This window comes from Thunnus albacares, chromosome 6 (assembly GCF_914725855.1).
Source record: "Thunnus albacares chromosome 6, fThuAlb1.1, whole genome shotgun sequence".
In the NCBI taxonomy this organism is placed as follows: Eukaryota; Metazoa; Chordata; class Actinopteri; order Scombriformes; family Scombridae; genus Thunnus; species Thunnus albacares.
In genome coordinates, this window is record NC_058111.1 from 16,813,013 (window position 1) to 16,838,556 (window position 25,544).

Here is a 25,544-nt window from a genome sequence, read left to right on the forward strand (position 1 = left end):
CCAGAAGGTGAAGCCTACTGACTTTAGTGATTCCCTTACTTGTATAGTGCCACCAGCAGGTTGACATTTTCGGGATTTAGTTAAGTGTCTTGATGAATATTGGATGGATTTTAATAATATTTAGCACAGATATCCATGTTGCCCACTGAATGCTAATGACTTTGGTGATCCCCGGACTTTATATTTAGAGCCACCAGCAGATCAGTGTTTTCATTTATCCTGTGAAATACATACACACATACATACCTACACACATAAACAGGCTATCTCAATAAAAACTGAAATGATAAAATACATAAATTATATCCCATTTCATTCTGTAACACCTTGTTTGACCTCAAATGTATGTCTTTGTGTCTGTGTAGTACGGGTGTGTCCGAATCCAAATATGTTATTCGGCAAAGCACAAATAGTGGGGTTTTTTTTACAAACATTTATTTTGCACAAATATTTTTTAAATTATTTGTTTTTGAAAGAACAAAAAACATTTCAAATACCAGCGCGCATGTCGGTTTCATCGCTATCTCAGTCTCTCTCTGCTTTGCTGTTACATTTATCAGCACATCTACCTGCTTCATGACGCACATTTCCTTATTTGACATCACTCCAGGAATTGGAGGTGTTCCCCAGAGATGAAGATGAGCTACTGACACAAGTGCTTTCAAGGGACTCTCCATAACATGTTGTCCCCCTCTCCTCTCCACAAAGTTAGGTTGTAAAAAGTAGGCAATAAATGAAAAGTGCAAAGCATTACATGTATAAATATGTAGAGGTTTGTCTGTGCATGTGCAATGCACTTAGTTTTAGCCCAGTAGTCAGCGCAGTCGTCTATGATCTGGGAGGGGACCTCCTTCATAAGATAGTTTACTCATAAACACTTTAATATCCTAAAATTAAAAGCGTAATAAAAACAAAAACTGGATTTTTACACATATTTCCACTATTCAAACACAAATACAAATATAAATAATTTTGCTGCCTCAACAAATATAGATACAAATACAAATACTGGGCTCCCTGCACATCCCTACTATGTAGGTGCACCCTGTGAGCGGTGACCATAAACAGTGAAAAATATATTTTCAGGAAATCTTTTTGTGATTTATTTTTATTTTCCTAGCAGCGAATGTGCAGGAAAGAATTTCATATTACCATCACATCACACAGAGAAGTGTCACTGGCCCTGTTCACACCTGGTATTAACATGCGTCTCGGTGATCTGATCACAAGTGGACAGCTTTAAGTGCGTCTGTTCACACCTGGCATTAACATGCCTCTCTACATGCGTCCTGAGTGACCACATGTGATCGGATCTCACTTCCCCGCTCTATATGCAAATAAACACGGGCATCATTCCCGTTATCAAAGATCAAATTCGTCCAAAGCTGTGTTCAACTTGTTTGATAACAGGATAAATTTTCAGGATATAAATAAATATATTCAGCAGCATAACTTCATTGATTATTTAAACCTCCGACACGCCGACAGGGTCGGTCAGGATCTAATGTTAATTAATGCTCTGTGTTCCTCTACACATCCAAAAGGCCAGCTGTTGCATACAGTGCAGGTTCATACAGTGAAACTGTGTGGAGTAAAGCAGTCGTCCTCCTGATAAATCCTGAGCTCATCATGTCAAGCAGCGCAGCAAAACAAAAAAGTGTCGTCATCAATTTGTCAGGAAAGAGGAAACTAACTATCGGAAACTAGCTTCTAAAATATTTTTTTAGACAGACATGCGAAAAATTAGTGGTTTAATTTCTATTCTTACTGTCGATTTGAAGAGGGGAAACCGGTTAGGGTAACGAGAAAAACAGGAAAAAACGGGAAGTGGATTACGTTTTAATTCACATGACAGACAAAATAATTTGTTTATCCTGTTATCAAACAAGTTGAACAGCCTTGGACAGAAGGTCCTATGTTTAATCTGCTGGAAAACAGAGGACGTCAGTTGAGTAGGCTGTGTTTTGATGTGGTCCAGGACTCATTTGCGTTTACACTACCAAAAGAATGTGTGGCCACATGCGGCCCAGACCACCTCTGAATGTGGTCTGAGTGATCGGATCTCAATCCGTCCTCAATGCGTCTTGGGTGCGTTCACATCTGTATTTAGAGCTGTCCACTTGTGACGGATGTTAATGCCAGGTGTAAACAGGGCACCGATCTTCATTACAGCAATTAACGCAATATGAACTTTCAGCCTACAAAGCCCTCTATCTATGATGACCTTGTCTACTGTATTACTGTTATGACAGGACATGGCATTGGAAACAATGGTTACATGTAGCCTACTTACGTTGCATAATGAGTACTAGCAGGCAGTAGAAGCACTTCCTATTACCATAAATCCATCCTTTTATATATTGTCTGTCAGTTAGTGGTCAGCAACTTACACAATAACACTATTAAGGAAGCAAGACTAAGATCACAGGATTCTGTTGATTGTTTCTTGAATCTGCTCACGATTTAACCTCATAATATAATTTGAATGCCGTAAAACACTTATTTCGAATAAATATACGATTTTTGAACAAAACTACTTGTTTTAACTGTTGGTGGAGCTTGAATGTCTCCTTTGTGTATCTGTTTTTGACTATCTGTTTTTTTTTCCTTCTTTCTTTTGTCAAAACAATTAGGCTTTTTTAGGTCAGTTTTCTACTAAATTTTAACAATTTTCAATATTTCCATTTTAAAAACCAAACGAATTTGTATGAACACCTGCAATATATGGGGCTGCATGGGGCATTCATTAGAGTTCAAGGAACATGAAATGTGAGTGTTAATCATTAACCTGTTATTTTTCAAGCTTAAACCGAGCCGTACTTCCCTGTACTGTTTCTCCAGCAAAGAATCAGGTTTCACAAAAAACCTGTGTGGACAAAGGAGGGTGCTTGGAATGGTGGGGAGATGACTTTGATGGTAGATTGAGGTAATGTCCATTTGTGTTGTGTGTATGTGTGTGAGTGTGTGTGTGTGTGTGAGAGAGAGAGAGAGACAGATAGACAGATAGATAAATTGTCTGCCATGGAAGTGGAGAGCTGAAGGAACTTCAAAAGGTGTCACCTGTTAAACGGATAAAGGACCGCTGAGAAACTCTTCAAAGAAAGATGCAGAATTTTCAGGCACCATTTACTTTTCTCTACTAACTGACTCACCAGCCCTCAGATGCTCTTCGGACAAGGACTGACAGAGTGACAGCTACATCTCAGGTGAGGAAGAGTACAGTGGTATAAAGAATAATGTCTACATGTATGTACTTATGATCTGTTTTTTTTTATTACTCCTGTGTTTTTTCAAACCTTAACTGTCATGGCACCTTGATAATTTTCCAGCAACAAAATCTTTGTGCTACAAGTGGTAGATGATTTTTATATAAGGCCAACTCAGAAAAGAACTTTGATCCATCTCTAATCAAGTTTCCCACTAAACTTAAGTAAACCTTCCTTATCATGTCTGATATGAGGTTGGTGCATGAGGCTTAAAGGGAAGTTAAATTGAGATAGATTAAACAAATTAAGCCAAACCTAATACCTGTTTAGAAAGTAGGAGATCAGATTTGTGTTCTAAAAGGTCTACAGTTGTGTTCCATTTTCATGTTCATTTTGTTTTGGGTAAAATTGGTCTTTTATTAACGTTAAAAACGGGACAAATGCGTCAATGTGATCAAAAATCACAATATAAGATAAAGGTTTCTCAGTGGTTTTCTCAGAATTCAAAGGTGTTTCTGCATTGTTTCCTGTAGTCAAACAGAGATAAACTAGTTACAACATTTTCCAAAGATGTTTATAAGAAAATTAATGAAACAAATGTTTGAAAATGGCTCCAATTGTCTTAGTAGCTAACAAAGTCTAAACTGCATTGTGAATACAAAAATTTGAACAATTGCTCTCAATTAATCTGTTAATATGTAACCCATTTAGACTACTGAATGTGTTGTTCAGGAAGTCAGCAGTGTGTTTGGCTGTCCTTGAACTCTACATACTCCCAGTTCTCTTTTTAAAAAAACACCCACGTTTTAGCAGCAACAGGCAGAATAGCGAATAAATGCATTTCATTGGTCTGATACGGACTGTGTGTAGTAGCTGATGGATTAAGAGAAAAATGAATCAGTTTGAGTCAGCATAACAATAAAAGCTCAGAGTCAAATGAGGGCATACAATAGATTTATGAGATCTCTGAATTGCTCTCATCTTCTTTTTTATAGCATGTGCAAACATTTTGTCAGGCATTGTTCAACCATGTCAGGCTGTCAGACAGGATAAACATTGTGACTGCACATGTGATTTACAGTGTGATCTTTGTGGGGAAGTGTGCTGAATTAGAGGGTATATAAAATGGGTGATTTAATCTACATACATATTTAATACACAATATAGATTTTGTAACTCATCACTATAGAAACTGACATCTAAATGAATGTGTTGCCATTCTTTGTACTGTGTCTTTAGCTAAGCTCTGTCAGGCAAGCTCACAAAAAAAAGGTCACGCACAATATTTCATACCAGCCTCTAAATGTCTTGGCAACCTGGATTTCAGCATGGTTAACAGAGGTTATTGGTTGAAAGCAACCTTGTTTGTAAAATGTCCAAAGATCCTACCTACCTACTTACATTTATATATCTATTTCCCAGTGAGCATTAAGGTTCATTGTATTTAATAGTCCAGGTCAGGTGACACAATCAGCTGCTGTTTATGACAATGGCTCTTTCTCTTCAGCCAGCCTTATCAGTCTTTTTCTCACACTCTCAATCAAGCCTTTTTCTCTCAGTTGTCTATGCTCAGTGTCCCGTAACATCCACAGTGGTTTAATTTCTAGAAGCACTGACCTAGTGACCAGAGTGGTCATTGAATGCATCCTTAAGGAGTAATTTAACGGTTGAATGACATTTAGGACGGAAATGTGCAGCTGTATTGATCTCTGGTGGTTAATACATTCATGTATGTTGGACTTCTGGCCACAATCCAAGGAGTTTTTTTTAATCAGAGCCAGTGACATCACTAACTTACAGTAGGTCTGCCTACAACTGTGGCATGTTGCGTTTTAACACAAACAATGCAGTCCTCTCACCTGTGTAATTCCATTAACAATTAACAGAATTAACACTTAATTCTGGATAGAATTTGAGTGTGCAAATATTATTGTTTTCAGTAGATCTTCCATAAGGGCAGCTGTCACATTGTTGTTATGCTTTTGCTATGAGACGTGCTATGACTCATAATTTGATGTCAGATAGAAACTCCTGATTAATACCAACTGACTTCTCATTAGACTATCAAAACAACACACGCAGAAACACGCGTCAACCTCAGGTCAGGTTACAGCATAAACACACACACACACACGCACATACACACAGCATAACATAAAGTTAACAGTGGCGTGGTGTGTGTTTGTGCACACTGTGTTATATCTGCATTTTTGCATTTGTGTGCTTGACTGTGTGGGTGTATGTCTGGGTAAAATTTGAACTGCAAAGAGGCTAATAAGCGAAGGAAACAAAGTAGGACAAAAGAAAAAAACATGGTGTGCTTATGTCCTGAGGGTTTGTAGTGGGAGGAGAGGAGGGACAAAAATGAGGAAGGCACACAGGTAGGGAAAGACAGAGTGAGAGAGGACGGTTGAAGTGTCAGGTTACCTGGAATAGTTTTGTTTTGGTTTTTTTATGTTTTGTCAGCAGGGCTTGGTCATTCAAAAACAGCTCCCTCTAAATCTGTGGAGTGTCGAAACACATCGCTACACACCAGCACTCTTTACTTTCAAAGAGGGGCAAGTCAGGCACCCTTCAAGCCGGATTCAGTTACACTGCCATAGAAAAAAAAGGTGAGGGAGGGAGAAAGGAAGAGGGGAAGAGAGAAACAAAATCAAATCGTGTTTTGTAGTTTAAGCCAGTGGAGCAGGAGAGTGAGAGGTAGAGGACGAAGGACACACAGGGGACAGTGAGTTTTCGGGGAGTTCCACCTCCAAGGAGGGAGGGCTGTGTGTGCTCTGTGCTCCGCTTCTGATGAGCTGTGTCTGGGCCTTATCGAGAGGAACAACTGCATCATGTGGGTGAGTGAAACTGGAAGTGGAATCAACACTGGTTTGCGTTGGAGGGGCCATTTGTAAAGCATCATCACTATATTTCCCAGTGACCAGTTTGCTCACAGTATGGTCCAAAGACACATTATCATACTGAAGTTAGTCTGAGTTGGCTTACTTGTGCTCGACCAGTTTATGTAGTGTACAGACTCATAACAGCGGCTGTGTTTTGCATGTTGGAAACACTATCTGCAACTAAATGGGAGTACATACAGTAGTCTGTAGTTGATTACTTTCTGCTCCACATATGGAATCTTTGTAAAGGTGTGGGCAGCTTCTTATGCATGTAGGTGTATTTTAGGTTCATGTTTCTGTCGATACTCACTAGTTTTATTTGGTTCATGTGGAATAACAGATTTGGGTTTATCTTACCTGTAGGTCAAACTAGATGATGCTGTTGTAACATTTGGTCAGCATGTATGTGTGCACTGCCTATTTCATTACATGAATGAGCGTATGTGTATGCACCTGTTTGTGTTTGAGTGCTGCCCACAGTAGCTCAACACTAACCTAAGTGGGCACTGCCCATATAAATGTATATGTGCTTGTTTGTGCCTCTAAATATCTTAACATGTGAAGACTGCAATGGTCTAGATCTCTGCCTTTGATTAAAGCTCATCCAACATGTCACATGTAGGCCAAAAGGCCTTTTGTGAATGTTTCAGTCAAAGAAACACAATCCAACAAAGCTGAGAAGCAGCAAGGGGAACACCTTGCGTGAACAAAAGGTTTACCGTGTCAAGGCTTTTATCTGTTGAGGCAGTCTCTAGCTGACCCAGTTATGCTTTTTTCTGCTGGAAACCCACCAAAACTGGATTGACTGGCTGAGTTTCACCATACGGGTCAGTATGACTCATATAGTTACTGCACAAGTAAGACATGAAATGTTTACACTTGGCTAATGCTTATTTTTTGTGTTTAGTCTGGCTGATGAGACTATTTGCATTAGTCATGGTACCAATGATGTTTATTTGTTCCAGTAGTGTCTACTTGTTGTCATGTTATATCAAAACAGTAATTGTGTTTTCAAGTATTTTCACTCTCGGCAACATGACTTTCTGGTTTCCCAAGTTACTTGGACCTCCCACTTTTTCTGTGCTGTGTCATGCCACCTTTATTACTCTCTCGCTTATCACTCTCATATACTGTCAGGTGCGGATGACCTGTTTTTTTTTTCCACCAAGATTTTTGCCATTTGGTTTCACTGACGAGTGTGTGTGATGCTTTTGAGGGTGTGTACACATCGGAATATGTTAAAATCCAATTATTTAGTTTATGTAGGGGGCTCACTATCATGCAGGTTTTTTTTCCCTCTAAGGTTCTCCTTGACTCCCGACACTGTACGTCATGTGATATTAAAATACTGCATTTGATGTACAATGAATATCTAATGTCAAAAATTAGAGTAAGCTTTCAATCTTTTTTGAAAATTGACAAGATAGGGTGTCTCAGAATCAATTTACATCCTGTTACATAAAGGTAAAAGTATATGGCTATAAACTGATCATATGAATCAACTCTCATGTTACATACAAGTGCTGCAAGGCTGAATGAACACGAAGTAAGCACTCCATGTTTCAATGTAAAAAGAAATCTGAGAGATATTTGATGACATGACATTTAAAATGAAGAACATGCTGTCTGACGCACGCAGTCTTTTATAGTTAAACGTGGATGTGGCCATTTGAAACATTGTCTTATATAAGGAAGTTTCTCAGAAAAACAGTGTCAGCTGACTCACAGCAGGATTAAGTGAGCTCCCGTCCCAAAAAAAGAAAACCTGCCCAACGACATTCTTTGCTCCTCTCTCTTTATGGAGGGTGTACACTTTACTTTATCCTTGTGTTTGACTGACAAGTGCAAACTGTAGACATGAAATGGCTGCATCAGTGAGATGAGCTTTCATACCTCTTTTACTTCAAAGTTGATTTGAGCACTTCCTTTGATTGAAGTAACTGCAGCAGAGTGAACCTGCTGGTACAGAAACATGCAAATGAAGGGGAATTTATCTAACACATTAAAGCAGAAATGAAAATTAGAGAACAGTATATAACAATGTTCTCAGTTGGCTGTTTTATGCAGCTATGGTTCTGGCAATTCCTTGTTTAGTCATAAAAAAATTTGCACCATACTGTTTATACCTGTATATTTTATATTTACAGTATATACACTAGTATCAACTAGTGTATATACTGTAAATATGTTTGTAGTTCAAACAGTGAATGAAAAGTTGTGAGGATGAGACAAAGGAAGAACAGCTGGTAGACGCTCTTCAAACTGTCAGTCTGTAACAATATACCATCTGCTGAAATCCTCCAAAGAGGCCACTGATGACCTCTGTTTGTGCCTGAGGAGGTTGGTTTAGATTTGAATAAGTTCAATGTTTTAAAATGTAATTAGATAAATCCAGTATTGAGATACTGATGATTCATAATTTAAAGTTTCTTTCTGAAAAGAAAATTGTATTTCTTGGAAAGTATGAAATTTCTTTGTTTTGTCTTTTGAACGAAAAAGAAGTATTTGAGTCATGAAGTCTTAGTAATAGTAATAGTTTGACTCTACAGTGAGTAATGATCTCCAAAGGGTTTTTTTTTTTAAAGGAATAGTTCAACGATATAGAAAATACACTTAGCACAAAGAGTGGAGACAACTACTGTAGCCTGGCTATGTCCAAAGGTCACAAAATCTGTCTACCAGCACAATAAATAACTTATATCTTATATCTTGCTAGTTTAATCCATACAAAAAGTCCCATTTCATAACGAGATTGCCTGCACACTGACGAAAAATAGAAAAGGCTCCCAGGATGCAAAAGAATGAAATTGGACTGTTGTTTTTGGCCATACACACCTGATGGCATTTTTTGAAAAGCCTCGATTTATAAGTGCTAAGCTTGTTTCTGTTCTTAATCCGTACAAAAACTTGTTCAAGGTTTTCTTTGTTTTTTTTAACCTAAACCAACCGGCTGCTCACAGTAGCTTCATATTCACTGTACAAACATGGGAGTGGTATTGATCTTCATCTAATTTGATTGGAGATTGGAGAGCCAAGACATATCATGTGACCACATTGTATTTACCAGGTGTTTGTGCTCAGGTGGTCATTAGTAAATGGTAAATATATACCTTGAACTAGACAATGAAAAGGCCAGTGCACTGCTGTTTAGCATTAACCGTCAACACAGGTGAGAAGTCACAGCTTATACTGTACAACTCAAATAACCAGCCATGGTTACCACTGGTGTTTACATATAAACTTACACTCTGCAGGAAAGTTCCTCATGATGAACTTGGAAATGTTTGACTTAATGATTGACGATTAGTGTCACAATTCAGTTATAGTCTGTGTGAGACTAGACCGTTTCATCTGGGAAGGTTGCAAGATGATTAATAAAAGACATGTTTCTGCTACACAGAATTCAATTTAGTTTTCTCAGACTTTTCTCAAATCTTTGTTACATTATTCTCATTATATATTGCATAGTTTTACCTCCCTTACTCTCTTCAGTTTTTCAAATGAAAAGAATCTGAGAATGGAGAATCACTCCAGTGCTCACAGATATGTAAAACCTGTGTACACAGCTTCATTTGAAGCTGTCAGAACAAAAAGTGGTTGGGAACCACTGCTTTAGGAGATCTTGACCCTGTGTTGAGACATAACTACTGTCACTCATTCTGTATTTCTTCTACTACCTACACAATACAAACTGAAATGCACTGTATGCAGTTATGCAACTGGGACACACGCGATATCTTGTTCAAGGGTACATGAGCAGCTTTAACCTGGCTCCTGTGGTTACAGGAGCCCCTCTCACCATACCACCTCGCAACATTACAGTATGTTCTGTCTCCACAATATCAGTTGCACTTGAATGGGAGATTCACCAGGTCCCAATAGACCCTGCCACAATACACCCCCCTCTACTGTACACTCAGAGTCTATCACTTTCATGGCAGGTTCAGGGATAAGAGATGGTGATAACAGCATATGGGAACTGCCTGCAGCATGTAAAGGGACTGACATATTCAGGGAGGCACATGGATGTAACATGACAACCTAAAGCTGCACACTATGTTCCATGTGTGCACAATTGATAATCCTTCGTGGCTCCACCCCTGGATATTCATTGTATTACGCATCTGTTTTACATATGGCTCAAGTATTGTAGTTTTTGTGGCATTTTTGGAATTAAAGATGCCATTTGTTGTAATATACAGTATCTTCAAACAATTACCTAAACAGAGAAATCATATAAGCTCAGATAATTACATGCATATGGAAACTTACACACAAAATTACACAATCACCCAGCTACACCGCTGCTAGATACACAAACACACTTCCTTTTCTCTCAAGCCATGCGATGCACACTGTTGTTCCAACACCTGTGTTCACCTTGTCTTATGTATTTCTGTTATTGTTTCCTCAGATCGCTCAGCTGCCGGAGGAAAGCACCAGACCATTGAATCCTAGGCCAGCTGGTAAGCTGTGTTATGTTATTGGTTTTGTGTACTAAGAATTTGCAGCCCATTTAGTGTACTTCTCTTTTCCTCTTGACATCTCTACCTTCAAACAACCATTCTTTTTCTCTCTTCATTTGCTTTGTGATTTCTGCTCTCTCATCTTCCTTTCCTATTATTTCCTCCCTAAATTATTATTATTCTCCCTCTTCTTCCTAGTAGTTCCACAGCCAGGCCGCCACAGAAGGCCCATGACGGCTCCAAAGACTCAGAAAGACAAGGCGTCTAAGAGGAAGAAAGTGTTGCTGACTGTCCTAGCAGTTGTAGTGTTGTTAGGTGTATTGGCCACGGCGGGATACTTCAGTGAGTCACAATTCCAGTAGTTTTTTTCTTCCAAGAACATACGCACATCACGCACACACCACAGAAAGAAGTTTTGTCAGAGGTGTAAAATTCATTCACTGCATATCTCATCTTTCGAGCAAAATGCTATTCTAACATGACTCTGTGCTCTGTCCTTCTTTTTCAATGTGCCATTCCTTTGCCCTCCAGTTAAGCAGCTGATTGACAGCAAATACTTCTTCTGCAAGCGTTCAGTAAAGTTCATCCCATTAGACAAAGCCTGTGATGGGAAAGATGACTGTACTGGAGGAGAAGATGAAATTACTTGTGTGTCAAGTTTTAAGGTCAACACTACTTTTCCAGGTAAAACAAACATCTGACTCACTTTGCGTAATCAAAGACACTAAAAACAAAGCTTGATGAATGACTCCTCTTTTCTTTCCCTCGTCACCATTCCTCCCTCCAGTGCGTCTCATGTCAGGTAAGAGTGTCCTGCAAGTGTACAGTCCCGGCTCAGGATGGCGGAGTGTGTGTAGTGACAACTGGACTGAGAAGCACACACAGACAGCATGTAAACAACTGGGATACACATAGTGAGTTTACATTCTCCGAGGATGAATCACATAGATTCTGTTGCCAATTTAATGACTGGACTGTAAAATGACAAATGACCTGAAACATTGCCCCCTCTCTGTCTTAACAGTAAACCTCGCAGCACCAGTGTCCCAGTGAACACTCTAAAAGTTACCATGAAAACAGGACCATTCACAGCTGTCAAGCCTGCGACTACAACTACACCCATACATCAGGCTACCATTGACCGGTGAGAAAGGCAACACATCTGTCATTAAATGGGAAAATCTAATGCTTTTTACTTCGCCATTCATGACTGTGTAATTTGTCATAGCTATACGGATAGTTGTTCAGTCTAATTCAATCTTAAGTGATCTGAAAAATCACTGCTGTTTAGTGTGCAGTTGCTTTTAACATTATCTTTATGTCAGATTTGCTGTGTGACTATGGTGTATTCTTGAATTAGTCAGTCTCAGACCAATAGAGGCATAGCTGTTGAACTGAAAAAGACTACTTATCATACACTTAGGGCATCATGCAGTCATTTCTGTTGAGGGGGCACAGTTTCGCACTGCATGTTAACGTTAACACTAAACCAAGCTGTTACCAGTAACATGAATGCATAATTAGTCTATGTTTATGATCAAACCACACCCTATGGGAAACTACCTAAAAATATAGTTGAATGATCCTATAACACTATATTACATTTAATAGCAATATTGAACAAGACAATGTTAGTGAAGGCTTTAAACTCAGGGGTGACATTAGCTGGTTAGCTAGCCAGCACTGTTAAGTAATAAAGAAAGCTCACAAACATGTAGCTACTGTTTTTACTTACTCTATTTAACTCTCCTTCATCTCCTTAAGTCCACCATCTGTTTTATAGGATGCATTTCAATGCTTCAAATTTGTTTTGACAAAAACAATAATTAATAATAGCAAAAGACAACAAGCTAACACTAATGTTAATTACTTGTAGGTTGTAGCTAAAACCACTGAAGCTAAAATTGTGAAGCTCTAAGTAATTCACAACTTTATTCAAGTGCTGCTGTTTTCATGGTGGCTGAGCTGAGCTGAGACTAGTTATTCATGCCTCAAACCACAATTTGCAAGCTCTGCTGCTACTATGTACTGCTTTCTAGCTGGAAGGAACCAAGTTGCCTTAAGGGAGAGGACTGTGTGTAACAGGCAGAGTTAAACCTGCAGTGCGGAACCTTTGTCTCTGGTGAGAGTAGATAGTAGTTATCTGGATGTAATTCCAGTTCTTTGAGTGCATGCATAAGCTGGTTCCCGTTGCTACTAAAACAGTGGATAAATTGAGATCAGAATTTGATCCATTCGGTCCGATAACACTTGGAAAGTCTGGAAGAGCCACATGATTAAATTATTTTATCCCTCAAGTTAGCAGAGGGCTAAACCGGAAGTTAGTCGGCTTGGCCAGTGGAGGTGTCTGATGTGTATGCTCTATAGACGCCCTTCAGCTCTGGCAAACCAATCATTGCTGTTTGACATAAAATGCATCACTACCGGTGTGCCGGTGTGGGAATGTTGCCATAGACACCACATTAAAAACTCTGGTATACTGTCAAATACAGAGAGATTTACCTGGCAGTGATAGGCTTAATCAACATTGTGAGATGTCATTTGGCAAGGGCTTGAATGTAACAGATGTTCATTTATATGTAAAAGTCCCACACTCCAGCTTTAAATCTGCATAAAAACATGAACAAAAGCAACTTTTGTTTACATACTATAATGTTATGGCTAATTAAAAAGACTTTTTGACAGTTTGAGGCACGTGCCCCCTCAAGTTGAATGAGAACAACGCCACTGCATACACTTCTCTCTTCTTCCCCCTCCTAACATTCCTTTCTATTTCTTTATTTCAAATCAACATTTGCTGGTTGAATCTTCAATTTTGTTCTCTCTTTCTCTTTCGGCTTTTAACTTTTGCTCTCTGCTGGCTTCCCCTTCATGTCTCTTGTACACATGAGACACTGTCTGTTCTCACAGTTTCTGTTCCTAAAAGGCCAAAAAAACATCCATAGTTTTTGTTCCCTCTCTGTTATATCCCCCAAGAAAGTGAACAGAACTGGCAGGTATTTTATTTAAACAAAGCAGAACAGGAACAAAGATAAAGTTCATCGGGAGAGGGGTTAGGTGAAGTTAGGTCAACATTTGACCGTGTTTGTCAGTTTGACCAAATGTGTGAACATCTGTGGCTTACTTATAACAACAAATTACTGTAACAGAAAATATTTGATACATGTCTTTTTTTCTCCAATAGCCATGTATGCAGATCCGGATCTGTGGTGTCTTTGTCCTGCTCAGGTGGGTTTTATCTTTAGAAAAGCAGCCACTGTGGCTCAAACATTGTTTACATGCTTTTAACAGACAGACTGGGGCTCATGAGTGGTAGGTAGAAGATGACATGGTTGTGTGACAGGCCCATACTTACCTACAGTTAGCAGCAAAACTCTTTCCTAGTAACATATGATCGAGTAGTTTCCTTCACTCTTTATAACGAATCAAAAATTAGCTTAGGGGTGAAAAGGAACTGGTCTAACCTGGCCTCTACTGTTTGTATAGATGGATCAGCATCAACAAACAACATATTTCATTATAAAAGTCAGTTTACAAAAGGGAAGAAAATTATGTCTGAAAATAACAAAAAAAAAAAAAAATTCTTGTCAGACTGTGGACAGGTGGGCTCTCAGGACCGTATTGTTGGGGGTACAGATGCTTTCATTGAGGACTGGCCATGGCAGGTCAGCCTGCAGCAGGGCGGCCAGCATACGTGTGGAGGCTCGCTGGTATCACTTCGCTGGGTAGTCACTGCCGCCCACTGCTTCACTGGGTCAGTATATTTTTAATATACTAATTTCGACTGAATTTCCTTTGTAACTGATACCTACTCATACTCATACCTCCTCCTCTCCTCCTGGGCCTTGCAGCAGTAAAAAGGAGCTGACTCGCTGGAGGGTGGTGTCAGGCAAGACCTACATGGCCTCCCTGGGAGGTTCCTATGTGGACAGGATCGTAGTGAATGGTGACTATGATCCATCACGAAACGACTACGACATAGCGCTGATGAGACTCAGCAGCCCGATCGGAGTGGGAGGTTAGAGTTCAATTTATTACTCAATAAGGCAAATTCACAGAAAACACATTCACACCAACTCTTAACAAATTGCCTTTTTTCCCACAAAAAAAGGAGAATCAAGTTTCATCATAGGCAGGGATATTATAGTCATAAAGGCTTTACTCTACTGCCCTCTAGTGGTAAAGATATATCAAACAGAAAACTCTTTAACTGTAGGTCACCCTGTGTAATCACTTGGTAACTTTCACATATGGCTTCAAACAGTCAAAGCTATCCTAAAAACAAATAATAGGCTAAATTTTCATAATGAATGCACTGTCCCTGTTTTCTAGTGAGCCGTAAGCCAGTTTGTCTACCCCCTAAAGCCTTTGACCTTGCCGCTGATGCCTCGATGGTGGTGACTGGCTGGGGATACCTGAGTGAACAAGGTGACTAACTAACACACTGCCTCTCATCATTATCAACTGCCACCTTGTGAACATGAAAAAAACACTTCTTCTTGTCTTTGAGGTTGCTACCATCACTCACATATTGCATCTCTGTTCTGCCTTCAGGAACGGTTTCTCCTTCACTTCAAAAGGCCCACATCCCTCTGATAGGGCAGGCGAAGTGTTCCAGCCCCACAGTGTATGGTAGTGCCATAACCCAAAGGATGATCTGTGCTGGATTCCTGGAGGGCAAAGTGGATGCCTGCCAGGTAATGAACCACTGATTCCACATAAAATCTAGTGTATAAAAATGATAGTAGGACTGATATTTAAATCAATTTGTCAATTGTACCTTTCAATTTGGATCCATTGCAAGTGATACTGCTACAGGCCTGTAGTTTTGTATTAGCTGTAGTTTGTAAATGTATCCAATATTAAAGTTCTTTTCTTGCAAGTGGTTTGGATATCAAAAACTCAAAATGTTATTGTGCTGTTTTGAAACCCAGGGGGACAGCGGGGGCCCATTGGTGCACTTCACCTCCTCTCGTTGGCATCTGGTCGGAGTGGTGAGCTGGGGCGTTGGCTGTGCCAGGGAGAGAAGGCCGGGCGTCTACAGCAAAGTGGAGGAGATGCTCAACTGGATTAATACAGTCATTGAGGTAGAGTTTGAATAAAATGATTCATGATGATTGGAAAAGCCCTGGTAAAAAATTACAGTATAGCATTGTAAAGCAGTTTTGGAGGGAAAGTGCATCACAATAGAAATATTTCCACTTGAAGTCAACACAATAAATTCAATGAGACAATGACAAGAACTATGCATAAATTCAGCTCTGATTTTTTTTTTTACATTTGTCCAAGCAGAAAAACCCCTGAGGTCATCTGTCACAATGAGCAACCACCACATGACTCCAGTCCAGACTACGTTGCAGAGACTGTGAAACTAAAAGAAAGCTTTATGTTTCAACGTGGTAGACTGCAGATGGGAGACAGTAGGAGAGAAAGGGGAAGTTGAAGATGCATCTGCAACAATATAGATGAACTGTTAAACACAGCCATAAACATTACACATATACACACACACACACACACACACACAAACACACATTTCATTCAAACTTTCAGGTGTTGTTTGTGCCATTTCAAGTTCTTAACTCAGGGGAAAAATATATTTATGTTGCTATCTGTCACTGGATAGTCTGGGATCTTCATGGCAGAATGCTGCTATATTTGTAACTCAAAACAAACATTGTCTTGAGCTATTGATACTGTTTAAAATAACTAATTTCACAGACTCAATTCACTATGTCATTACGTTTCGAGAGTAATTTAAATATTTGATCACTGGTGCTGACATGAGGACATAGCCACAAACATACAAACTATTTTTAATAAGAATAAAAAAAATAATGACTGTCCAGCTTACTTATAATGAAAGTCCATGATATTGGTTGGCAGTCAAAAAACATCAGAGGCACTCTGATGATTTTAAGTTAAAAATCCTTTATTAAATCATGGATAAACCTACATGTTTCAACTCTGAAACTATTTTTAATATTCTGTGAAGAAGTTGGATCTTACCTGTCTGGCAGACATCAGGCATAATTTATTTGATTACTATGTGCTATAATATGTACTGTGGGTGTGCAATGTGTTATGAGGTTTCATATGGAAAACTGCTATGCAAAGAAAGGCAACAAACCTGTGTTATAGTAATGCCAGCAGGAGTCATTGTGAAGCCTCAGGTTAATAATTACCAATACTGTAGAAGTCCAGAGGATAAATGCATTTACGGTGCTGATTCAGTTGATCTGATGTGTGTCCTGATGTCCTGAAGGGCAAATGCACCTTTTTTACGGCACAGATGATGTGCTTGTGTCCTACCACAGAATAATTTACATGTGCACTTTAAGTGGAAAGTGAGAATTACTTGATCTTACTGTATATACAGATGATTCAAGTAGTTATAAGTCTTATAATGCACTGAAACTCTAATCACTCTGTATGTGTTCATGGTTCCTTCACACTGAGATATCCGATCAGGAATTCAGTGTGCCTTAAGAAAACTTGCGCCATGGCCAGGCTATTCGTGGTGTTTTCTCCCTTCTCTACTCTAAAGGATATACCTGCCATTTCTTGAAATGTAAAAGTTAGTTACAGGGAGTATAGTGTGTTAATTTAATTTGTAGAATTTGTGCACAAAGTGCTATCATTATTTCTTCATTTCACTTTTTCAACATAGTTAACACTAATATATTGTATAATAGCTGGATATAAATAGTATTTCTGTCTAGGTTTGCATAGAGTATGACAACTGCCAGGTGGCTGATAATATTTGTCTGTATATATGGTACATTTTCCTAATGTTTTATATTTCTGTAAAAGGTTGTAAATATAATAAAGGCATTGTTCTTTAACCTGACTACAGAACAGAGGGGTTTTTTTGACAAAAAGTACTATAGAAAGTTTGCCAGACAACAGTAAAATGGTCATACAATTAACTTGATATAATATGCCAGTGTATGTATGTGTTGGAAACTGGATCTTTCCTTGTTCCATTCAGTGTCTTCATCTTCCCAAGCACACACCCTCTGACCCAAAGTTAACAAAAGGTACAACGGGGGTTGAGTAAATCATTATATCAGTTGTGGACAAAAGATGTTCCAAATTACAATTATCAGCTCAAATTTCTTACTGAATCATTAGAAACCTGAAACGTACTGTACATTAAAATGTCAACACCTTGAGCAACATGTTAAATTAAATCATCTGATGAATAAGAAATAACTTTATTTTTTCCAAGATCAGCAGAAAGGTTTGGACAAAAGTTGTCTTGAGTATCTGCTTTACTATGCTGATTCTTGAAAAGATCCTAATTTTGATCACTGTAATATACTTTTAAGTTTATTATGTAACTTTCTGTGTGTGAATCATTTTCCACCTTTAACACACACCTTACATGTTTCACATTCCTATCTTGACAGGTTCTTGCTGCAAGACCAGTGGAGCAGCACCACAGCGTCAAAAAAACTACAAATACTGCCTTGCGTTTGTATGCCTCCGCCAATCAGTCAAGTTGCAGCTTACATCCATGTCTGCCCAGACTCATAATATTTGTAGTGAAGGCTTTGAAGGAATTTAATAAAAGGTATTAAGTGTATTTTTTGGCAAAATGGAAGTTATCACTATATTGACATGTAAGATTTCAGTGAATAATTTCCAGTGAGAAATATGCTGTCTTCACTTAGAGACTGAGAAACTTTGTCATAATTAGCGTATGGATTCTTGAATTTCGGAAATACATGTTTTGTGGGGTCAAAATGACTTTGACCACCAAATTTCAGTTTCATCTTCAAATTTCAAGTTCATCCTTGAGTCCAAGTGGACATTTGTGCAAGATGTAATGAAATTCCCTCCAGGAGTTCCTGAGATATTGTGTTCACAAGATCAGGATGGACGTGAGGCCACAGCAACCTTGACTTTTGACCACCAAAATCTAATCAGTTAATCCTTGATTCCAAGTGGATGTTTGTGCCAAACTTGAGGAAATTCTCTCAAGGTGTTCCTGAGATATTCCTTGTGTTGATTTTCCCATTGATGAGAATAGGATGGACAAACAAAACATACTGCCTCCGGCCACGGCTGTCCCCGTCACAGATGCATAGAAAGTCTAAACACATAGTATCCAGCTCCACTGGTGCATCAACTGATAAGATTTTGTGCAATTGCTATAACAGGCAAATTAGCTGTTCAGTGAGTTATGTGATACACAAGGCTCTGACTACTGACTTTGCAGCCCCCGCCTTTGAGAGGGATACAGATCATAATTCAGAGACAGAGAGACAGTTGTGTATATATGAAAAAAACATTTTTAATTCCAGTATCAGCTAGCTGTGAAAACTATAAACAACAAACAGTACAGTAAATCCTGTCTGAAAGCAACGACCACCTTGCCCCCACGCCCCATATCTTTTAACCTTGCTCTTGCACAGAAACAGATTGATCTGACTGATTTTACCCAAAGCTACAGAAGCTGACCATTGTAAAGATTTAATGTCAACGTTATGAAAGCTGAGTGCTGAGAAAATTTTGGAGTCCTTCAGAACAACACCACTGCAGCTCACTTGCCAATTAGCATTTACAGTTATTTTTAGAAAATCAACACAATGAACAAGTGTTACAGAAAGGATGCAGTTATAGTTATCTCCGTGCACGATGGCTGGGGCCTTTGAACGGATTATCCTGGATCACAGAAAGAAGATAGAGATGGAAAAGAGATTAAGACACTGACCATGAGAAAATATGTCAAAATCAGATATTAGTAGAGTGTAGCTCAGTTTAGTTCTGACAAAAATCAAGTAGATTATGTGAAATTAAGTTTAGGGGTATACATTTCTGTTACAGATGTAATAGCTAAAAGAGGTCAGGAATTCAGATCAGTTTGAATTCCTCAGGGAACCATATGGTTAAATAGTAAATCTACTTAACAAGTTTTTCATCAATGGAAAAAAAATAAGAAATCACACACTATGCACCCCAGCACTCTATATACATGCAATATAATTTTCTCTTATCTCTTTTTACCTCATCATCATCATCATCACTGTCATCAAATGCAACTCCTTTAGATGACTGGCTCTGGTTCTGAGAGCTGTGCTTAGAGAAGGATGAAGACGATGACGCTGTTCTGAGGTAAGCAAGCGTAGGAGACAGTTTAAAGAACAGGGTAAAATAATACATACAATTTTAAAATCTGAAGCTATGGACGGGGAGGGATGATTGTGTGCTCTCTTAAAAGACTGGACTGCCCGACAGTAGACAGAGGCAAACATACCTTGGAGGGGCTCGAGTAGCTTTCATTACAGGTATATCTTCATCTGAGTCATCAATGGTTATCTGAAGATGGATGAAGATACAAAGCCAGATTGGGAAAGGTACAGTACAGCTCACATACAGACTAAAAAAAGGAAGTGAGTCTGTGGTCGCTTGCATTACCTCATCTGCTGCGTAGGATGTGGTCGCTCCAGTCCGAGAAGATCTCTGGGATGACGCTTGAAATGCTGAAAAAAGAAGATTGAGAGGAAGTATGAAGGAATGATTGAAGAAGTATGAAAGATGAAGTATGAGACATAGTCATACACTAATAAATCACAATAAAATGTCTGTGTATTCTCTGTGAAGCATAGTGTGTGTCTACTGATCTTTACTCACACACATATCTCACACTCTCCTACCTTGCATAATGCTCCTGCTTTGGGTTGTTGCTGAGGATTTCTGGGAGCGGCCCCGACCAGATTGCTTTGGTTCAGAGGCGGCTGCACCTGGATGGTGAAAAGTTGATAACAGTTGAATAATCGTGGGACAACTTACAAGAGAGATTTATGATGCAGCGAGAACAAACCAGCTTTATATACACATTCTCCTTGTTCTCCTGTATGTAATGTCAGCAATATGATCACACATCAAAGCTCATTTTAATTTCATTAAATACCACACAAATTAACCTGATATGCAGTATCAAAATTAGAACATATCTAATTGGCATAATCAGGCCAAACCCTGCCAGACCCGGAAATGGAAGATTTTAAACCAGTTCTAGTCTGATCTACTGTCCAACTAAATTAGCTAATAATTGATCAAAATCAATTTCTTTTAGACAGGCCTACTGGTGTCTATGCTGTTTTTAAAAAGCCTCAGTTAGGTGTTTTGACAGTTTGAGGATCACACAAACCGCAATAAGCAACTGCAAATCTTTGTGTAGCCATTTTACCTGGGTAAAATTCATCCACCAAAAAAGGCACAAAAAATAACAAATTATAGATTTAGGTTTGCTTTTTTAAACACAGATAAGCCTCAGATAAAACAGAGTGTGCAGCAAGGGCTGGAATGTCATGACTGCCCTCTGTTGGAATTTAAGCAGAGAGCGACTGGACTGTGTCAATGTTGTTGGCTTCAAGTGAAGCTCCAAATTTATCACTATTGGTTGTGAATTCCATATTATAGTCTTACCATGCCTGTTTTGGTAAATGTTACAGAAAACCAATTCCTATCAGAGATTTATTAGACGACCCATTGATTAACCTCTTATAGGCCTAGCACATTAAAGGATAGAGTAACAATTTTTCAAGTCTGTCTTAAAACAACAGTCAGGTGCCCACATGAACACTGAAAGAGGCTTTCCTCGCTGTAATCATTCCTCCTGTTCATACTGGCTATTACAAGATCCATTTCAAATGCACTTTCAATGTGATGGGGGCTGTTTAGCCCTTACACATAGTATAATCTTCCACTCAAGCACTCAGTGGTGTATAGGTTCAAAGTCACAGCTTACATACTTGAATAAACCATTGGAACATGTATTCACTGCTGTGTACCTCTGTGCTTCTGTCCTCACTCCACTTTTGTGAAATATTAAATGATAACCCACCTCTCCCCCTTCCTCGGCCACCCCGCCCCCTGCCTCCTCGCCCTCTGCCTCTCGTGGGTGGAGGGAACATTACTGAGTCTTCGTCAGAGTCCATAGCAACATCAGCAAGCTCATCAGATATGTCCTGGTCATCCCCACGCTCCAGCCGATGAGCTTTGGCTCTGTTGAATGCCTGTGTGAGAGAGGAAGCGCACACAGTCAGACGCTAAACAGACAAAAAACATTCCAGGCCTGTGTGCATCCATCTTACTTACTTCTTTAATTTCATTCTCTTCCTCTGTTGTGTTCTTTTTGGAGTCTCTGAATAGCCTGACCTGAAAATAATAAAATACGCACTCTTACATTGACATAGGACATCATCATCATCTGCCTCACTTTCCATGCACGCCCCATCCCCTCACCTCTGTATCTATATCTTGCTCTGTGGTCACTCCTCTGGCCTGGAGGTGACGCTGCGTCTTCTCTAGCTGATAAGTGATCAGCTCCTCAATGGCATCTTTCTCATCTTTGTCTACAAACTCCTGAATGGCCTTCCCCATCCCCTGCTCGGTCAGCAGGGACAGCTGCACTGTCTGTGAAGACATGCACGTGTATACACACTTAATCAAATGAATGAGTAGTATCACAATGGATGAAAACAAATATACCACAATATCTTGTGAGTAGGTGAGTTTGTGTGTGTACAGTACCTTTTCGGCTGCCTCAAAGTACTGTTTAACCAAGTCCTCCACTCTCAGCCCCTCAGCTGCAGCGGGTTTTAACAGCTTGCTGTAGTCGACATTGACTTCGTCTAAAAAAAATTTTTTAAAAATGAATGACACACATCAAAACATTAAGTGAAAATATAACTATTAATTGTTACAAGACATTAGTAGGCTGGTCTTTGGGTCTTTGGGTCCATAGCAGTGTATTTAGTCTGTGTCAGACCTTTTATGTCCTCCTTTTGCTCTCGGCGTCGGACAAAGTGAACGATGTCTTTTGGGTTGGCCACGCGGTCCACAAACTTCTGACTGAAGCGAGAAGTGTTGAATGCGTCAAAACCACCACTGTAGTCCACCTGGGTAATGAAATGATGATGGATTTAAAATCCGGTGTGAAAATGTGTTTGTGCACATGCTTTGAGTCCACCTTACCCTTATGCGAATTAGAGGTTTCTCTGGGGTGAGTGGACATCCCAGTCTTTCTCTCTCAGCATCTTCTAGCATTTCAGTGACCTATAGAGCAAGAGAGCAAGAGAAAGATTGCAGATGTGTGAACATGAGTTTAAGAATTATAGATATAAGATTGGCATTGGTCATTTGTCGGTTAATTCAGGTATTACAGTACCTTGGCATAGCATAAATTCTCCACTTTCTTTGTGACCTGAGGTGTATCTGGTGTGAAGAGGTCTTGATAGTCAGCTAGCACCACATCTTGGATGAAGAACTGACGCACCGTCTTTAGGGGGATCTTTTGCATGTTCATCTTACGACCCTTCACCCTGAGCAGCCCAATGTGCCTAGAAACACATAAACAGAGTGGTTTGACTACTGTAGCCCTTCAAAACACAATCAGAATGTTTAGTCCATCATCCATTGTGTGTATCTGTACTTCTTGGTAGCCTCTCCAGGGGACAGGGATGTGGCTACAGAGCTGCCTGGCTGTGTCACGTAGAAGAGTCGCTGTTCATTTCTGGTTGGTCCTATCAAACACTCATGCTCGTGACCCCACACCACCAAGTCAAGAAATTCATCCAGGAACTGCTCAGGAATGTAGTTGGTGGGACCGTGCTTACTCCTGGAAAAAATCCACAGACAGAAAACATAGAACAATAAAAAAAAAAAAAAAGGATGTATTGTGACAAAAATTTAGCTGTTTATATCCTAAAATAACTAACTGGGGCTGACTTTGTGAAGTAATACGGTAAAGGTTTACTAAATCAAAGGTATGGAGAACATGTCAAACTATGAACAAGCATGGCCAGACAACCTATTTATCTTAAAACACACTGCCATTACTTCCCTCAACACAGACATCTTGCATTCTGACTAAAGACTTTATCGGGGATACAGAGACATACAGTATGGATGCTTTGATATTTGTTACTATATGACTAAACTGTAAATCTCTGTCTTCCTAATGGATTAGGATATCCAAAAATATACGCATGGATGCACTAACCTGTTCTGGTGGATGGTGAAGAGGTTAAACCACTCATCTTGGTCTTCTTTGGGACGGAGCATGGTCACTTGGTTATTGACAAACATCCTGTACAGACGCTCATCAGGGATAGAACCTACACACAAGCACCAGCACACATACTATATAGCAAACCATCCATAAACAACTTAGACTGAAAAACAAATGCCATGTCAAACAAAACACACACTTACCAAGACCATATAAGGCCAGTTTAGTGTTGCCTTTCTGCATGAGGATAGGGCTAATCTCTATCTTCTCCACTGACTGGGAGTGACCAAAGTGATTGACAAGACCGGAGGCACTTAGCAGATCCAACGCACACAAACCTTCAGCCTTGAGGAAAAGAAAGTAATCATGACATAGAAACAAACAAATATGCAGTAATAACAAAACTGACACAAATGCACATACTTGCACGTATAGATCTTGTGTCGTGTCTGACAATTCATTTTATTTAGGAAGGAACTCACCCCAGTTGGGTCATCATGGTTACCATGAATGCTGAATACAGGAATAGAGATGTTCAGGTTTTCATCCTGATAGTTGACCCATGGGAACCTAAACACATCAACACATATATGACAACATTAGTAAAACCTTCATTCAGCAACAGTGTTTGGAAAGAATGACCACATAGACAGAGAGGGACTGACTGGGTGGTGTTGAAGTTAACAGTCTGGTCACTGAGTATATTGAAGTGTATGGGCGCGTCTCCCATGCAGTATTTTCTTAGCATAGTGATGCAGTTGTGGAGGCATCGCCGTGTTGGTTTGTTCTCGTGGAACAAATCACCTCCCAGCAGGATGAAATCAACCTGTAAGCAGACAAATAAGCAAAAAGATAACAGAGGACATTTAAGACAGGTAGATTTAGGGATGTCTGTTCGAGCAGAAAGAGATACACATGAATCAGATTTGATGTGGAGTCGTCCCTGTGACTTTCACACATTTATAAACTTGCATGTACCTGATTCTTCTTAGCACATTTCAGGATCTCATCTAATGTATTATAGGAGTCATTGCCACGGATGGCATCCTTCTCGAGGTAACCCAGGTGAACATCTGTAGCAATCAGGATTTTAAAGGTATCCTCATCATCCCTAGAAACAGAAACAGCACACATGACTGTCATATCAAATACAACTCATACATTAAATTATTCTGAACCTGAAACATTACCTATAGGCTATATCAACACTATTCATTCATTGGGAAACTTCAAGGACTCTACTGTAACTAACCAGCACAATCACAAAATATTTGGTTTGAGATTTCTTCAAGCAGTCATGACTTAAACAGACTCACAAGGTGCTCTCCGAGGACATGATGGTGGAGGTAAATGAGAGATCAGTTGACACCTAACAAGTGGTCAGCAAGAAGCCTCCGCTGCAGAAAGCACAATAAAGTTAACTTGAGAACATGAAAAATGTCTCATTATTGAAGCACTATTGTAATTTTTTAAAGCTTCTGACAGAGAGCTAACAATTTATGTTTATAACATCAGGGTCTCAGCACATTACACTTCACGTAACGTTACAATTCACTGTGTTATATTGTGTGATAGCCAGCGTTAGCTAACTAATAATACGTTCGTAAGGTAGTAGCTAAGTTAACTGCAACATGTAAGTTAGCTGAGCTACTGCGTGGATGGTGAGTTAACAGTTAGCTTTCACTTTACGTTATGCTAGAAACCCATGAGTTGAGTATGCAAGTTATTCATGCGCTAGCTAACACGAACTAAGTTATGTTTACATATTGGATGGGTCTGATTCAGTTAATACGTCTATTAAACGTTAGATACATATTTGTTGTGTGTGCTAATATAGGCAACAACGCGAAAGGAACATTAATTACTTGCATTGAAGTCCCAGCACTGGCGTGTTTACCATAAAAACCCCGGCAAGTCTTGCAAACCCTCTCCCCGCCCCTCACAGGTGGCTCAGAGTTATTGT

At 39.4% G+C, this 25,544-nt stretch overlaps 2 protein-coding genes across 8 annotated transcripts; one reads left to right on the forward strand and one right to left on the reverse strand.

The window, feature by feature from the left end:
* Positions 1-2,633: 2,633 nt before the first annotated feature.
* Positions 2,634-17,407, forward strand: tmprss4a (transmembrane serine protease 4a). 4 transcript variants are annotated; one of them, XM_044353109.1, is made up of 13 exons: positions 2,634-3,206; positions 10,506-10,557; positions 10,756-10,899; positions 11,089-11,241; positions 11,345-11,471; positions 11,582-11,701; positions 13,742-13,785; positions 14,149-14,311; positions 14,409-14,575; positions 14,890-14,985; positions 15,112-15,254; positions 15,492-15,644; positions 15,850-17,407. In XM_044353109.1, exons 3-13 carry the CDS (start codon positions 10,788-10,790, stop codon positions 15,859-15,861), a joined length of 1,290 nt encoding a protein of 429 aa, XP_044209044.1. In that variant the 5' UTR covers positions 2,634-3,206; positions 10,506-10,557; positions 10,756-10,787; the 3' UTR covers positions 15,862-17,407. The 4 variants fall into 4 exon arrangements, with proteins under 4 accessions (XP_044209044.1, XP_044209045.1, XP_044209043.1 ...); XM_044353110.1 differs by having other exon boundaries at positions 3,174-3,206; positions 10,759-10,899; XM_044353108.1 differs by lacking the exon at positions 2,634-3,206 and adding an exon at positions 5,727-6,046 and having other exon boundaries at positions 10,759-10,899.
* A 1,431-nt stretch (positions 17,408-18,838) lies between these two features.
* Positions 18,839-25,526, reverse strand: mre11a (MRE11 homolog A, double strand break repair nuclease). Of its 4 annotated transcripts, none has more exons than XM_044354616.1 (20): positions 25,447-25,526; positions 24,898-24,978; positions 24,560-24,692; positions 24,247-24,407; positions 24,064-24,151; positions 23,785-23,926; positions 23,573-23,687; positions 23,003-23,188; positions 22,739-22,910; positions 22,546-22,626; positions 22,340-22,469; positions 22,102-22,202; positions 21,814-21,984; positions 21,667-21,726; positions 21,413-21,584; positions 20,220-20,306; positions 19,981-20,045; positions 19,820-19,881; positions 19,570-19,672; positions 18,839-19,227 (listed from the first exon to the last, which is right to left on the reverse strand). In XM_044354616.1, exons 2-20 carry the CDS (start codon positions 24,915-24,917, stop codon positions 19,186-19,188), a joined length of 2,091 nt encoding a protein of 696 aa, XP_044210551.1. In that variant the 5' UTR covers positions 24,918-24,978; positions 25,447-25,526; the 3' UTR covers positions 18,839-19,185. The 4 variants fall into 4 exon arrangements, with proteins under 4 accessions (XP_044210551.1, XP_044210553.1, XP_044210554.1 ...); XM_044354618.1 differs by having other exon boundaries at positions 25,451-25,512; XM_044354619.1 differs by lacking the exon at positions 25,447-25,526 and adding an exon at positions 25,271-25,420.
* Positions 25,527-25,544: the final 18 nt, after the last annotated feature.

Bases quoted from the DNA above. Each gene is read 5' to 3' on its own strand.
- mre11a (XM_044354616.1), bottom strand. From the start codon at position 24,917: ATGTCCTCGGAGAGCACCTT. The intron at 22,470-22,545 runs GTAAGGTGGACT...TTCATTACCCAG, and splicing joins AACCTCTAATTCGCATAAGG to GTGGACTACAGTGGTGGTTT. The intron at 20,307-21,412 runs GTGGGTTATCAT...TTCACCATCCAG, and splicing joins TGGCCGAGGAAGGGGGAGAG to GTGCAGCCGCCTCTGAACCA.
- tmprss4a (XM_044353107.1), top strand. The intron at 11,242-11,344 runs GTAAAACAAACA...TCCTCCCTCCAG, and splicing joins GGTCAACACTACTTTTCCAG to TGCGTCTCATGTCAGGTAAG. The intron at 11,472-11,581 runs GTGAGTTTACAT...CTGTCTTAACAG, and splicing joins AAACAACTGGGATACACATA to TAAACCTCGCAGCACCAGTG.